The 16,864-nt window shown below is 39.0% G+C and overlaps 1 protein-coding gene across 2 annotated transcripts in view; it reads left to right on the forward strand.

The window, feature by feature from the left end:
- Positions 1 to 15,149, forward strand: part of bltp3a (bridge-like lipid transfer protein family member 3A) — a 38,287-nt gene extending 23,138 nt beyond the window's left edge. Inside the window, exons 10-22 of one of the 2 annotated variants that reach the window (XM_016513675.1) lie at positions 155 to 325; positions 607 to 752; positions 2,115 to 2,256; positions 2,436 to 2,629; positions 4,133 to 5,421; positions 7,200 to 7,384; positions 7,470 to 7,612; positions 8,195 to 8,351; positions 9,223 to 9,240; positions 9,286 to 9,497; positions 9,660 to 9,768; positions 9,877 to 9,962; positions 13,104 to 15,149. In XM_016513675.1, the coding sequence (XP_016369161.1) occupies positions 155 to 325; positions 607 to 752; positions 2,115 to 2,256; positions 2,436 to 2,629; positions 4,133 to 5,421; positions 7,200 to 7,384; positions 7,470 to 7,612; positions 8,195 to 8,351; positions 9,223 to 9,240; positions 9,286 to 9,497; positions 9,660 to 9,768; positions 9,877 to 9,962; positions 13,104 to 13,214 (2,963 nt within the window). In that variant the 3' untranslated portion in view covers positions 13,215 to 15,149. Of the gene's footprint in view, positions 1 to 154; positions 326 to 606; positions 753 to 2,114; positions 2,257 to 2,435; positions 2,630 to 4,132; positions 5,422 to 7,199; positions 7,385 to 7,469; positions 7,613 to 8,194; positions 8,352 to 9,222; positions 9,498 to 9,659; positions 9,769 to 9,876; positions 9,963 to 13,103 lie in introns of both variants that reach the window. The other variant, XM_016513674.1, reaches the window with a different exon arrangement.
- The last annotated feature ends 1,715 nt before the right edge of the window (positions 15,150 to 16,864 follow it).

Below are 16,864 nucleotides of genomic sequence, written 5' to 3' on the forward strand. Positions count from 1 at the left end.
TTCTGACCCCAAGCTTTCGAGTAGAGCTTTCATGTTTAGGTTATAACTGTGTCTGAAGTCAGTGTATTGTGTGAATGGTTGACTGTAGGGTAAGAGCCAGATATGTGTAGTTGAGAGACGTGTGTTGATTAGTGACATATGCTGTGCTGTACAGGTGATGGCTGTCGGCATTGGGAGCGTCACTGCGGGGCGATGGAGTCTCGAGCTCAGTGGGCCGCCAAACTGCTGCAGGAGTTTCAGAGGAGGGTGGAGGATCTGGGCATCCCTGGACCGCATTCAGAGACAAATGTGTCCGCTAAAGACTCTCCGGCCCAAAAAATCAAGGGTAAGCGTTCTCTGAATGTCTATCCATCCCCAATCCAACACTAAATGATGGCATTATTGTGAATGATTCATCAGTGCACATTATTTAAAAAAAAAAAAAAAGTTTAATTTTAATCTGTCTTCAAAGTGTAACAACTTTTCTCTCTCAAGAAGCACAGTTCTTACAATTTCTTAGTCTAAACAAAAAATAACATGAACATGTTTGTTTTTTTTTCCTCTTGAGAGTTTGCTTTATTGTGTTAGTTTCTTAATATTGGAGTGGTCTTATTTTATGTTACGCAGATGGAGAATCACTGTCCAATTTCAGTCCTGAGCGGTCTCAGACCTCACGGCGGACTTCAGCAGCCGCCCCGTCCTCAGGAACCCCGCTGAAGAGACTTCGCTCCAGCTGTATGGTGATCCGTGTGGATGACCTGGACATCCATCAGGTCTGAGACATCTCTTCACAAACATACAAAATCATTGAAACACACTTGAGAATGACAGCCTTTTTATTCTTATATACTGTGCAGATTAAAAGTCCATCTCTCCTTTTTGTTGTAATTTGTTTTGTTTTGTTTTTGTATTTGTTGTAAAATGTATTTTTTAAATTCATTTTAAACTATATTTTTTAAAGTATATATACCTTTTTGTTTATTCCCAGGTTTACCTTGTTTTTGAATCCCACTTGTGGATAATGTGTAATTTGAACACTTTAGATGTCTAAACATTTCACAGGAAACAGTGTATCATAAAAGTCTGTAATTAATTTGTTCTGTTGTGAATAGACATACACTGAGACTGCTAAAAGAGGAAGCACAAGTTTTGTATTTGTTTTTACTCTTTTACCACAAGCTTGTATACTCATGCTTTTTATGTGACACAAGTCAGTTCCGTCCAAAATTGGACTCGCCGGGCAAATTAAATCTGCTTATGTCATCCCTTTTTGCATCACAAGGATAAAGCAGCATGTGATGTGTTGCTGATGTTATGCTTTGGTTATGCTGAAATGGGAAGTTCAAGGGCAAGATGACAATTTTGATGAGTTTCATTGAGATAAATTGGACATGTCACACTAATTCAGAAAATGTTTTTAAAGAATCTCTGATACATTCATGTGTAACGTGGATCGGCAAGTATTTTTCATTCTCGACAAGACAATGTGACACTTTAATTTTTAATGTAATGCATCCTTAGGGCATGAACATTTCATCAGTGCTGTCACTTATGATATAAGGCATGTTTTCTCATGTTTACAGTTGTCTCGGTAGCTCAAAAGAGACATAAGTGTGTACTCTTAAAGCTACAGTTCTCAAAGTTATCAAGGCTGAATAAACAGAAAATGTGGGGGAAAATTCATTAGATAAATGTTACCCTCAAGTATAAGAAATGGTTTAATCTTCTGTCCTCAGTTCAAATGTTTGGTGTAAAATGTATCACCATTTCCACAAAAATAATGAAGTAGCACAACTGTGTTAAATTGTGTACATTGATGATAATACATGTTTCTTAAGCAGCAAATCAGCATATATTAGAATGATTTCTGAAGGATCATGTGACACTGAAGACTAGAGTAATGATGCTGAAAATTCAGCTTCGATCACAGGAATAAATGACATTTTACAATATATTCAAATAGAAAACATTTATTTTAAATCGGGGGAAAAAAATATTTTTTTTTGCTGTTCTTACTGCAAAGTAAAGTTCCCAGAACACTCTGTGCGACAAAAGCTGGTCACCTTTTTTTGAAAAGCTAAAGTCAATAAATAAATAAAACATATCTGTTATTAAAACCCCATCTGTTGCTATAGGTGTCCACTGGAGGCCGTCACAGCAAGAGAACACAGTCTCTCCTCTCCTGCAACCGCAAATCCTTACATCTCCCAGACAGCACTCCTGCAATTCACCTTCAGTTCACTGAATACTACTTCCCTGATAACCCTGGACTTCCTGGTGCGTTAGCTATGATTTTTCACATTCATTGATCACTATGGTTAATGCATATCATTCATATGAACAAACTCAAACTGCAGTGTGAAGGTTGATCTGTCCTGGTGGGAAAGAGTTTAATTTATCTAAATCTAATCTTACAATTTTTATTTTCCTCCCATTGGCCCCTCCTCTCTCTCTAGTTCCCTGCTCTAATCTTTATGCCCAGCTCAATGGTCTACAGCTGTATCTGGATGCCCCAAGTGTCTTGTGGATGACTCTGTTCTCACGGGGTCTACACAAGACGCTAGATCAGGTCAAAGCCTTTTATCACCTCCAGGACAGCAGCAAGACGGACGAACACATCGATATCCGCCTGGATGCAACACAGCTGAAGGTAAACCAACAGATCTTATGTGCTTTGAAAGAAATGTTTCGTAAAAGGAAATACAAATTTTCCTAAGAAGCTTTTGGTGCTACTTTTTAAAAAGAATTTTCCTTTTCTTTATCGTAAGCCGGGTTTCCATCCTAAGTTGCAAATTTAACTTGTATGCAAAACTGGAATATCGCATAAAACATTTGTGAATAAGCACCGTTTCCATCCAACGAGCCAAAGAGAACAAAATCGCCACTTCCTGATAAACTGGCACTAAATATCACTAAGAAAAGTAGGATTAGCCACTGAATATATTCATTTTCGTATATAATAAATTACTTGCACCTCAGAGCGAGTAGACAAAACACAATAAATTGTGGAAAAACTTTCGGAGGTGGATGCCTGCTGTTTGGGAACGCATTCGTGTAAAGACAGTTCTGGGAGGCAATTATACAAAAATACTTTGATGACAGACTTTGCTTGGGCATTTAAGAATGACCATAATATTTCAGATGCTGTGCAACGAGATGTCCCATGGCGCAAAGTCACATGATTTTTTTTGGTGCGCATGGAGGAATTTACTCGGTGAATGTGTTTTCATCTCCCATTATATGCATTAACCCTTTTCCGCACAAGTCAAAAACCACCTCAAGCGAGCATAAAAACTGTTTTGCGAATTAAGGGATTTTTCTTTCGAAATTTGACGTTTCCATCACTAATTTCTGATGCGATACTTCAAAATGTGCATAAAAACAGGGTGATGGCAACAGCTATAGACATTTCCTCCATTCTAAAGGCCAGGACACACCAAGCCGACTTAAAAGAACTAGCGGCGACGAAATTCAACGGTGTTGTCACCTCTTGCCGGCAGCGTCGGACCAAAAAGCTGCGCTTGAACACACCGCACTGACTACAGCCGACTGCAAACTAACACGTGCGTTCTGCGTCTTTATCAGCAGCTATCAATAGTATATATTTGTTATTCAAAAGGAGAAACCAAAACAAAGACATACGAGATAAACGCAGATATATGAAACGTAAACAAAGCAGCTCTTACATAACATTTTAAATATCAGTAACGTTGATAACTTTAATCATTTTAAGCGGCTCATGCTGTTATGAAAACATTTGCGTATTAGAATGATTGGGAAAGATAACGTAACATTTAAACAGCCTTCTGTCTGTACCACCTTCATTTACGTGCTTGTATTCATCACTTTCGCTTTAATTCTTGGGCACTGACTCGTTCACTAAACTGAACATCCAATCAGAGTTCTCACTCGCGCCGACGGCCCCGACGCCGAATCAACATGTTGAATCGGGCAAACTGCCGCCAACGTGAGCCCGATGAGAGCCGACGAGTGGAACACACCAAACAAACTAGAGCCCGACAGACGCTCACCGACGGCCCGACATTGGCTGACGGCTGACTGTCGGCTTGGTGTGTCCTGGCCTTTAAACAGACATCTTTGCTCTTTCGGTAATATTTTGCAAGTGTTTTAGCCGAAACTTCTTCCTCTTCAGCTCATCATTCCTCTAGAATCCTCCATTCTGGATCACCCAGACCGCCCTCAGTCACTGAGCATCAGCCTTCCTCAGATCATCCTCAGCAACACACGCCACGCTCCTCACGGTTCCCATTCGGACCTCAACAGCACCTACAGCAGCTTCTCCACCTGCACTTTCTTCCGTCCCATGGTGTGCCAACCTTTCCCTCGTGATCAGAGCGTCCTTCTTCCCCTGCCGTCTGCATTCCTTCAACACTGTCTGGAAAACGAGTCCCTGTCATTAGCGCACAAACATCCCTCTCGCTCTCAGGACGTCTGGTCTGTCAGTCTGTCCCGAGTGACTCTTGGCTTTGAGGGGGCTCGTCGAGGGCTCAAAGGGAAAGCTCTTCCCTTTGTGGAGCCCTTTGCCATGTCCTTGTGGATGTGCTGCCCTTCTGCCTTCAAAAAAGACTCTCATTGTTCGAGTATAGATGCAGATTCAAAATCCCCAACCGGTTCTAGCAAGCAACCCCTCCTAGACTCACTGCAGGGTGTAAATGACATCATATCTAGTAAAGTTGACCAAACCAAAGATCTAGTCAACTCTCCCATGGCCTCCATTCATATCTTAGCCCAATCCATCACTCCTGTCAAAATGTGGCTCAACCACTACCAGTTCGTAGCTCTTTTGCGGATGAAGGACTATCTTGCCCGACTAGCTGGAGATTTGACCAAGGACGTCCAGGGTTTGGGACAACCTGAACATAAACCATCAGATCCCCCTTCGGTTTGTGTCTCAATCCTAATGGAGGCGATAGAACTTGCTCTACTGCTTCCTCCTGCAACATCCGAGCCAGTAGAAGAAGCCCATTCTCCTGAGGAAACGGACAGTCCTAGCTTGACCGACTCTGACCTCTCGCCATCCCACCATGCCGGTGAGCCTGGCCTGCTGGAGGACAGTGGGACAGGAGGGAATGAGGATCAAGAGGATTATGCCGAGCAGGAGGGTTCGGTAGAGGAGGCTTGTGAAGCCGTTGAAGAAGGAATGGATGGACCAACGGGGCAGGATGATGAAGCTCAGGCCGTCATTCCTTCCTCGTCTCCTCCGCTTTCTCCAGGGAATCCTGCATTACTGTCCCATCATAGCTCCACTTTCAGCTTGGAGGGAGAGCTGTCCAGTGCCCTGAATGCCACCAAAGGTGTCACCAAAGATGCACTCAGCGCCTCCCTGGATCTCACCAAGGGTGCGCTGTCCATCACGAAAGATGCATTCAGCATCCTGAGCCGAGGATCTGGCATGACTAAACTCTTCTCTCCTCAAAACAAGTAAGAGCTTTGAGCCATCTGCATTGCTTTGGTCTTGGTTTTAGGAGTGCATTGATATGGAAAATCTGGTATATCTTACGGTGGCTGAAACTCATCATTTTACTGTTCACATTTTATCTCCTTGGACTGCTGATGAACTCTTTCAGTTGCTAATTTAAAAAAAAAACTGTTCTATCACTTCTATAACTCTAGCCATTGTTGACTCCATCCTAGAAATTATCGCCTGATCAGAGCCATTTAATTAGTGGTTACGTTTCTGAATTATCTGGTCATCTTTTAGATGAGCTCGCATGCAGTGCACACAGTACATAACTGCAAAGAGCTGATACCGCTTGTGGCTATTCTAGAGAATGTCTATATTTAGTTTTGTGTATTTGACAGTTTAAGTGCAATAAGACATGAAAGAGAACCCTAGGCCCTGTCCACACGAACGTGGACATTTTCAAAACCGCAGCTTTTTCTACGCGGTTTGGCCGATCGTCCACACGCAAACGCACCACCAGGTCACTGAAACCGAACATCTTTGAAAACTCCTGCCAAGGTGAAGATTTTCAAAAACTCCGGTTGCAGTGTTGTCGTGTAGACAGCGAAACCGGAGATTTTGGCTTGTGATGTCGGGGCTTGCGCTGTTATCTCCGCCTACTGGAAACTTTTTCAGGCTTCTGATTGGCCAACATGGCTTTACGGTTGAGATTATATCGCCACCTGTTGGTTTGGCATAAAAATACCCGTGTACTGGTGGACATGGCCTTAGTTTAGTACTCGCATGCCGTGTGACAGCCGCTTTCTGTGCACATGCTTCGGATGTGTGCGCTCAGAAAACTGTATATCAGAAGTTTAAACTAATATAGTTTAAAATGCATGATTTTAGCGTGATAGACATGATAATCAAAACCAAACTGATGGTTTTAGCAGAGTATCTGAGGAGCGAGCTGTAAAGGCACAGCACTATTCTGGAAAAGTGGGCGGGGAGCAGCAGCTCATTTTCATTTAAAGAGACATGCACGAAAACGGTGTGTTTCTGCTTCCACTCAAAATAGGCATTTTCAAAATGATATAATAAATGATCTGTGGGGTATTTTGAGCTGAAACTTCACAGACACGTTCTGGGGACACCTGAGACTTATATTACATATTGTAAAAAGGGGCATAATAGGTTTCCTTTCAATTATTTGCAAATTAAACTGCTCAATTCATATGGACTACTTTAGGATTTTAGGTCTTTATGAACTTTTTGAAGCGTCAACGTTCTGGTGGAATTGACTTTCAATGGAGGTAGAGAAGTCTCTCAAGTTTCATTACAAATACCCTCTTTTTTTTTCTCCAAAATTAATTGATATAATAAATGATCTGTGGGGTATTTTGAGCTGAAACTTCACAGACACGTTCTGGGGACACCTGAGACTTATATTACATATTGTAAAAAGGGGCATAATAGGTTTCCTTTCAATTATTTGCAAATTAAACTGCTCAATTCATATGGACTACTTTAGGATTTTAGGTCTTTATGAACTTTTTGAAGCGTCAACGTTCTGGTGGAATTGACTTTCAATGGAGGTAGAGAAGTCTCTCAAGTTTCATTACAAATACCCTCTTTTTTTTTCTCCAAAATTAATAGTTTTATGGGTTTGGAATGACATGAAGATCAGTAATTAATGACAAAATTAATTAGCTATCCCTTTAATGTTTGACAAGTTATGCTGAACTCTTCCTGCCAGTGTGGTTAATGACTTGTAATTCATTGACTCAAGTATCATGTGTTGATATGACTTCTGTAGGGAGCAAAGTGCACGGCCAGAAGAGTCCGGTCCCTCCATGATGGGGAACCTGCGGCTTCAGTCCATGAAACAGTCGCCTTCCCAGAATTCCTGTGACAGTGCCATTTTAGAAAGTAGTCTGGCGGACGATGGCATGTCCATTGATAGTGACATCAGTGAAAACTTTGTCATCCTCATGGACTCTGGTACAGCACTTGCACTTTTATTTTAAAAGCTATAACTATAACTGTCAGTGTCTAAGTCGTGTGTATTTGTGTTGTTGTGATTCAGAGTCTGGTGTGGAGTCTTTGCGTCCTAATGGTGCAGGTGTCTCCGGCAGCTGTGTTAGTCCAGCTCCAGGAACAGAAGGCGGCTCATCAGCAGACCTCAGCAGCTCCCTATCCCAGAGCACTGAAGACATTGCTCAAGATATGGTGAGTTTTATCTTATCTGTAGCACATCTAGATGGCTAAACACCTGCCACTTGTCCTCTGCATGGAAGATCATCAGAAAATGCATCCTGACACTGTGCTGTAAATGAAGTGCTCATTGTACAAATCTCTGAAAAATAGCAAAATGTTTTTTTTTAAATTTTTGTATTATTTGATAATATTTTACTTTGACTATTATTGCAATATTTGTTTTTCTGCTGTATATTTCTTATTTCCTGTTCTCTAATTGATGTCATTTGCCGTAACTCCTCAGTTTCTTAAATTAACTAACCACAAATAATTATTTCAGAAGTTATAAGAACTGGATTAATGCAAACAGTTTACATATTGATTTAGCATTTTAATTACATTGTAAATTAAACATTTCAATTACATCAAAAACAGTGTAACCAGGAGCTGTCAGTCTGTTTGTCACACACACACACACAAAAATAGTAGACATGTACTTTACTAATCAGTGAGGGAAAGTTTAGTAAGAAATCAGTGCTGTCAGGATTGATCAACAGCATTTACTTTGATCATAGTTGGTTGTGTGATTTTTAATGAGCGCTTTTTTTTCCTCAGGTGTCTGTGTTAGTTCTGTGTCTGAGTCGAATGGGGTGCCTGACAGAGATGCGTGGTGAAGATATCGTGGTGGCGCTGGAAGCCCAAGAGCTTGTGCCTAAACAACTTGGCAACCATAAAGTCACAGACCTGCTGGCAGGACTGGCACTGACACAGGGTTAGGATGCTGAATGTGACCATAAATGTGAATGCAAAAATATTGCCAATATGCCATTCAGACTCTTTACACTTCAAGACCTAATTATTATTATTATTTATTTTTTTATTATTATTTTTTAATTATTATTATTTGGACATATTTGACCACTTTTTTGTCCCGTCTGTTTACATTAACTTTAATTAATCTCATGACCAAACATTCCCAAGATACCATTGGTGATCACTTTCACTGTGAGCGCCACAACTGACCCTCGGTTTTTGAATGGCCTTGTGCTAATTCAGCTTTTCAGAAGCTGCCAAACATGCATGCGAAGATGACAAACCAGAAGGTTTCAGTTTCTGTGGTTTACAGGTGCATCCAACCTGATCACATGAGAAAACAACTATTTTACCAGGTGGTGATTTTGTATGTATTTGCACAATATTATTCATACAGAAACATGATTAGAAATAACGAAAGCATAAAGGTCCACCCCTAAACTTAACCATCAGTTGGGCATAAGCAGATTGTACAAAAAGGCACAAATATGTTATTGAATAAAGCCACTCCAAAGCAAAAAAATATTTACGAATTGGCCATGGCAATGGGTGCCGTCAGAATGAGAGTCAAACTGCTGATAAAAACATAACAATAATCCACAAGTAATCCACACCACTGAAGCAAAAAGCTGTGTGTTTTAAGAAACAAATCCATCAAGACATTTTTAAATTCAAAGCGTTGCTTCCGGGCTAAAATACGACTCCTCTATCCATAATATTGCTTACTCCAGTGTAGAAACAAACTGATGTTAACATCATGTGTGTGCAGATACATGCAGTATGGCACTAATTTAAGATTTACCAAAACGTTTTTTTTTTTTTCACAATAGCTGGTTCTTCCTCCCCAAGTGCTCCTCTGTCTCCTGGGCCCCAGTCTCTCTCCTGTCCCCCAGCAGCGGCCCTCAGGATGGAGATGGGACCATGTGCAGGCAGACACTCTCCTCTGTCTGAGAGTGTGGGCTTCATGGAAATGTGCTTGACAGGGTGCAAAGCAGAGCTCCTGGCTTCTACCTTAAACACGCTGGGACCCTTCCTGGAGGATGAGCTCAGCGCAGACCCCCAGCCAATGAGACTGTGGTTACGGGACACTGCTATTACACTAAAGGTGAGAATGAGGGTCAAATGATGCCCATAATCAGAGACTAGCCATTCCCTTTGATAGATTATCAGTTGATCAGTTAATGGACAAGCTTCAACATTTTACAAAGCAAGACAAGACTAAGGCAATGAAAAATGATTTCTGTTCTGTTTTCTCTCTTTCTGACAGGATGATGGTCCTCGTGTCTACCCGACCGCTCCTCAACCAGTTCCTGTGCTTTTCTCTCTGGATGGTATTGTGCTGGAGCGTTTGGATGATGGAATCCTCAGCTTGAGACGTGAGTCCTTTGGGTTTGGGTTACAGCGGCTGCTCAGATTACAGGATATCTGTGCTGTCACCTGTTAAACTAACGTTTGCTTCCTCTGTTTCACTTTTACGCATGCAGCTGCGCAGAGCCAATCAGGGATTGAGACAGGTGGGGACAAAGATAGAGCTGGCCAATCCTGCTTTAGAGCTGAGGAGAAAAACAAGGTATCATATATTAGAAAATTATTATACACAATGTAATGTTGCATTATTTATGTGTTTGGCCTGTTTGAGTTTGGTTTGAGATGTTAAACAGAACATCTGTCCCTATCGTAGTTTTTAAATCTCATTTTCACTCACAATTAATTTGAACGTTGCATTTCCAGATGCATGATGTCAGGTTGGACATAGAAAGAGAAAATAAAAAAATGACTTCTGACGTTGTTGGCATCAAACCTGACGCATCTTGACGCACTATATTTTAATTATACACAAGCGCTAATGAGCTTTGTATGGTAGCCCATTTTTGCCACAAAAGAAAAAATATGCTTCAGTCAAAATTCAGAGATAAAACTTGAAATTTAAAATTAAATTAAATAAAGAAGTGGAAATTATGAGATACTAAGTCAAAATTGAGATAAAAAGACAAAAGATATTTGTGACCCTGGAGCACAAAACCAGTCTTATGTCGCTGGGGTATATTTGTAGCAATAGCCAAAAATACATTGTATGGGTCAAAATTTGTGATTTTTCTTTTATGCCAAAAATCATTAGGACATTAAGTAAAGATCATGTTCCATGAAGATATTTTGTAAATTTCCTACTGTAAATATATCAAAACTTAATTTTTGATTAGTAATATGCATTGCTAAGAACTTCATTTGGACAACTTTAAAGGCAATTTTCTCAATATTTTGATTTTTTGCACCCTATATTGTCAAAACATAAAAAAAAAAGATTTATTAGGATGCAAGAGTGGATTAGCCACAGTGAGGATTGCATCTAAAATTAATGAGCTGGAAAATAGGGCCTCACCCAGAAAACCTTCCTTGATCTAGTGGAAAATATGTCCCTGCTGCTTTTGACGTTTCCGGTAAGGTAAGGCCAGAACTGCAGGTGGTAGAATGAGATGCAAGAGGGCAGTAACGCTGGGCAGAAAGCCTATGTGCCTGAGGGGATGAAAAGACTCATGTGCACATGAAAGTGCATGCATGCAGGCTGATATTTATGTCTCTGGATGTGCTTATGTGTGTATATGTAGAACAAGGCTATATAGTGGCATGCAAAAGTTTGGGAACCCATTGCAGAATCTGTGAAAATGTGAATAATTTTAACAAAATAAGAGAGATCATGCAAAATGCCTGTTATTTTTTATTTAGTACTGTCCTAAATGAGATATTTGACATAAAAGAGGTTTACATTTAGTCCACAAGACAAAAAAAAAATTGCTGAAATTATTAAAATAACCCCATTCAAAAGTTTGGGAACCCTTGGTTCTTAATACTGTATGTGGTTGCCTGGATGATCTACCACTGTTTTTTGTTTTGTGATGGTTGTTCATGAGTCCCTTGTTTGTTCTGAACAGTTAAACTGAGCACTGTTCCTCAGAAAAATCCTCTGTGTCCTGCAGATTCTTCAGTTTTCCAGCATCTTTTGCGTATTTGAACCCTTTCCAGCAGTGACTGTATGCTTTTGAGATCCATCTTTTCACACTGATGACAATTGAGGGACTCCAACACAGCTATTAAAAAAGTTTCAAACATTCACTGATGCTCCAGAAGGAAACACGATGCATTAAGATTTTGTTAAAATTATTCACATTTTTACAGATTCTGCAAGGGGTTCCCAAACTTTCGCATGCTACTGTATATGACAAAATAAATTTGAGATTGTCTTTGATTTTTTGTAATGATTTACTTTTTAGCTCATAATTTCAACTTGTTGTTATCTCAACTTTATCATAATTGGCATATGTCAATTTCTACTTTTTTGACATAATTATGTGATTAATTTTGACTTATGACATAATTGTTTTTTGTCAGTGCCAACATGTCATAATTATGACTTGTATTTCTCTTTTTACCTTTTTCATTTTAAATATCTCATAATTGACTTAGTATCTCATAATTTAAAATATTCAACATTGTGCTTTTTATGTCATAATTGTGATTTTTTTTTTAAAGCCTGACTTTTTTATGTGGCCAAAATGGGCTTCCATAAGATTTTAGAGGTTTTGTGTGTGTGTGTGTGTGTGTGTGTGTGTGTCCTTTTCAGAGAAATAAAAAATATGTTTTCGTTTATACAGTTTCAAGCCTACAGTAATTTTCCAGCGCTTGGCTACGATTCCTTTCGAGGACAAGACTCTCAAATGTCAACAGTGGCATTGGATATCTTAATTACATGTCTGAAGCCTAAATGTCTTTTATTATTTATGGGTGAAGGCGTATTGCTACAACTGCTCTGTAAAATTGTCTCTTAAGTCTTATTCGGATGGGACTAACTACGTTTGAGTTTCGATTCTTATCACCTGACGTCTGCGATTTTTCATGTACCAATTTGGACAGGACTAACATCTCTTATGTTTATTACAGAGGTGGGAGGGTCTGTTTTGTACATCTGGGCGTCGCAGAGATCACGTTCTCTGTATGCGTGCACTGCGTATAGTCATTCGGATTCATTACCATTAATATATAACCACAGGTTTACTACAAATACCATGGTGAAGCTATATGGCTAGTATATCAAAATCATGGTTAATGTGTGGTTACTTTAGTTTAACTGTTTTTTTTGTATTTTTTTTGTTGTTGTAATAAAACCATGTTTAATTTTCGTAAAGGTACACATGTAATTAAAATATTATGTAGTTGAGTGCAGAAATGAACGTTACGTGAGTGATCTTACCTGGCGCTGATATTACACTAGCCATTCTTAATAGTTTACGTGATTTGGTTCTTGATTTTATTATTGTTATTTTTTATTTCTTCCCCGAGAGGCAAACATCAAAAACGCGTGCGGTAAGAGCGTCTACGGTAGTTTGCTTTGGCCAAAACACATCGTCGGCAATCACAGACATTCGCATTCGGACGGGATTAGTTTTCTCACAGGATCACAGGAGTTTGCCGAAAAACAGTAGGTAATTTGCTCTGTAATTTTTACAGAGGTTGTGTGAGAAAAACACAGATGTGGCAGATTCGGACGGGATTCTGGAAGTACGTCTGTGAAACACAAATTTCCCTGTAAAACTAGTCCCGTCCGAATAGGGCTTTATAGTGTGTTTCAAAAGAGTGTTTTTGTGTTTCAGCTGATCACAATTGATATTTAGTCTAGTTCAGAATCTCATCTGTTTCTGTTTCTCTGTTGGTTCAGTCTCTGGAGTCCAGACTCGCTGATGTCCAGTCAGCTCTAGAGAAAGCTCTGTCTGACCGAGAGCGCCTGCTACAGGAAGTGATGAAACACAACCCCTCCTTCACCTTATGATGAACAAAGGGAAAGAAACCAGACTTGAGTCCAAATGAGGCAGAAGAGAAAATGTTTTGTAGATAAACCAGAAGAACAAGAGGTTTGCCTCTGCTGACTCAAAGTTCTCATCCATCCCTTTCCGTACCTTTAATCTCTAACGTCTGAGTGTGAAATCACATGCCATCCAGTTCTCTTCAGTCTCTGTAGGCATCCTCCATGAGTCTTCCTGTAGTGACGTTTCTCTGTATGTGACTGCACTACACGGGTTCACCAAGTTCCCAGGACTGAATCAAGTCAGTGAAACGGATGACACATGTACTCTTTCCTCTTCACTGCACACTGGATCATCTCTTTACTTATGGTCAGCATGCTTCTTGCACATTAGTCATTTTTAGTTTCACGAAAGGACTGTGTACAGCTTTTAGGCTTTATAAACGTTTCTGAGTGTTGTTTGGTACCACGGCTATGTAGCGCTGGTAGATACAAGCTCTGTTCCAGAACCTAGACAGTAGGGCTGGGTTGATATTACCAGTTAATCGATTTTAATTAACCCAAGAATTGATCTTTCAAAAAGTCTGCGATTATTGCATCAACGAAACGTCACTAAATATGACTTGTCATGTGCCTCCAATAATCGCAATAAGCTTTGTGCTGTTACTTTTAGTATGAAAGTCTCAACTTTCAAATTCTATACATTTTAGCACAAAATTCAAACAACAAATGGAGTTTGACATGCTTTGATTTTATTGATGTCTCAGTTCAAGCGACACGTGAACCTCTTCCTCTTTACTACTAGTTACAGCATGAAATGGACATGAATGAACATCAGAAGGTTGCTAAAAAATTCCTTATGTTTAACTTACATATGTGTACAACTCTGTTTTTCTTTGAATGTTGCTTATTTTATTGAAAAATGGCAAGTAAATTTGGACTGTTTTTAATCATTTATATTTTATAGTAATTTATCAACTGTAAGCTCACAGCTTTGGTTGAGATTGTTCTCCTCAAGAAAAATGGACACCTGTCCAAAAATATATGCATGTCCAAATGAATCAGTATAGAATTGCATCAACTCGAATCGAATCTAGAGCATGTGAAGTGGAATCGGTCACAATTACCAGCCCTGACAGATGCATGTCAAGACATATTACACGTTCTTGACACAACAGGTACTCAAAGATACTTCGATTTCAAATGGACTGATCTATTCTTTTTTTTTTTATGTGCATTTTAAAATTTTGCGCTTGTTTGAGGATTCAAGTTGTTCACTTAACATTTCAAATCAGTCTCCTGTGAGGTTCCTTGACTGTTAGGATGCTGCCTTTGAAGGTTACTAGTAAGTGTAGACAGCAAGGCAGTTTGCTAGGTTTAGGAACAGAGCTGTGGATTTGACTAGAGTACTATGTTGTACGTTTCTTATCGGCTGCTATTCAGTGTGTAAAGTACAGCTGATGTGTGTGTGTTATTCATGAAAGGAGCCGAAACAAAAGCACTTTGACTTAAATGCACTGTAAATAGCACAGTTTTTATCTGAGGTTCAGTGTACAAAAGATGGTACTTCTGTTAAGCAACACATCCTCAGTCATTGTACTTCGATGCCGTCCATTTCCTCTAGTGTAGGATCATGGTTCTCATGCCGTACAGATGAAGTGATCATAGAGAAGCATTAGTGCCAGTGCTGGTGGTCAAATGATTTGGTGTACAGGGACTTCAGATGGGAAGTCACTTTTATTCAGTATTACAGTGCGCACTTGTGTCAATGTAACATATTCTATCCAGATTTATTACATTGTAAACTGAAAAACGTTTGTTTTTTGGTTATAGTCCGTTACACTAAAGTCACATCTACTCTGTAGAGTTCAGACAAAAATATTAACGTTTATGCATATTTATTTGAACTTTATATGTATGAGATGGTTTCTTTTGACTGGACGTCCATTAACAAGTATATGAAATGCGCACGTTTTTGTTTTATATAAAAATAATGGAAGTAATTCAATAATAAATTGTTTACTTTTTTTTTTTTTTTTTTTTTTTTTAGGACGATGCATTTCAGTTTTTATTATTATTTACAAATTGTCATTTCTACCCCCTTTTAAAATGTTTAACTAGGAGTTGTAAAGAGAGGATGACGTGAAAGTGTTTCTGTGTGATGTCCTGTACACGAAACCTAATTGAACTACAGGTGCGACAGCATTTCGACACATTTCTGGTGTGTACTGCAAGGTTTAGGACTATCACAAGGCTCATTTTTGTGGTAAATCAGTATTATGAGGCAGATAAATACTGCATCTATGATGGTTTGTGGGTTTGTAGGAAACAGCCGAATAAATGTGGCTCCTCTAGGTCTATTAACATCCCTCTGTCTTCAGACGTTTGGATTGATTTATCAGCAAATGTCTGGTTATTTCAAAGGTGGCACATCTTTCTGTTTCTGTAGAGTTCCAGTGTCTCATTGTGTCTCTGTGCTTCAGCTTTCAGTGCGATGTGTAGCGTTCATATACACTAAACAATCTCTGTTAGTGTATCAAGATATTTCTGTCTTCCAAACACCTTTGGGAAAACTAACGATTACAATAGTCTAAACTGTTAAGACTTTTCTGTAGATGGTAGAAATGGAAATATTATTCTTACGATCAAAAATAACTTCATTCACTGCATGGAAGAAAAAACAAACATTTGTGGTGTTTTATGCATGACTTTACTTGAAATCTTTCACAAGTGCAACATCAAGGTCACAGACTGTTTATTTGTTTTATTTAATTTTATTTAAGGGTCATTGTTACAGTACTGTTGGTGAGCATTGCCTGTGATCGGAATGAGCATATTGACCTGATTTTACTAATAGTATTAATTGTTTTTTTTAGCTGTGTAGTTGGTACTGAATTTACTTCTATTTCTGTGTGTGCTGTTTAATCAAGTTATTTGTCCAGTATGATGAATGTTTTGTTTGTTACACATGAAGGTGGAAATGCCCTTTACGTACATGCTAATTTCATTGTTCTCCTTTAGAGTTTCAGAAAAGGTCTCAATGTCTCAACCTGTGCGCAGATTTGCCAAGATACCAAAGTCTGTAATCAAAAAGTAGAAATTTCAATATGAATTTGAACATTTCTCATCAAAATCACCAATTGATCTGAGCTGCCGTGAATATTAATATTGCTGTCAACAATTATCTGTATTTAATCACAGGGATTTTTAGAGAAAATTCATATATGTAAGCATTTCTTTGCATGAATATGAATTCAGATGGACACCTGATGCAATTGCATTTGCCTGTGTTTTATCGAGAGTAAGGTCGGATATGTGGATTGTCTCAGAGCAGAGCAGAATGTTTTGCACAGCAGATACATTTACATTTTTACATTTACATTTAGTCATTTTGCCGACGCTTTTATCCAAAGCGACTTACAATTGGGGAATACATAAAGCGATTCTTCTTAAAGAGGCAAACAGACACAGGAAGTGCTTGAAATACCAAGTTTTAGGCATTGTTTAAATAAGTACAAGCTAGAAAAGGGAAGGAATAAATAAAGATAAATATTATTATTTTTTTTTTTTTAAGATGAAGTCAAGTAGCGTTTAAAGAGATGAGTTTTCAGCTGTCGCTTGAAAATTGTCAGGGATTCAGCATTCCGGATAGGGGTGGGAAGATCATTCCACCAGCC

The sequence above is a fragment of the Sinocyclocheilus rhinocerous genome, unplaced genomic scaffold, assembly GCF_001515625.1.
Source record: "Sinocyclocheilus rhinocerous isolate Xijiao unplaced genomic scaffold, SAMN03320098_v1.1 scaffold776, whole genome shotgun sequence".
Lineage (NCBI taxonomy): Eukaryota > Metazoa > Chordata > Actinopteri > Cypriniformes > Cyprinidae > Sinocyclocheilus > Sinocyclocheilus rhinocerous.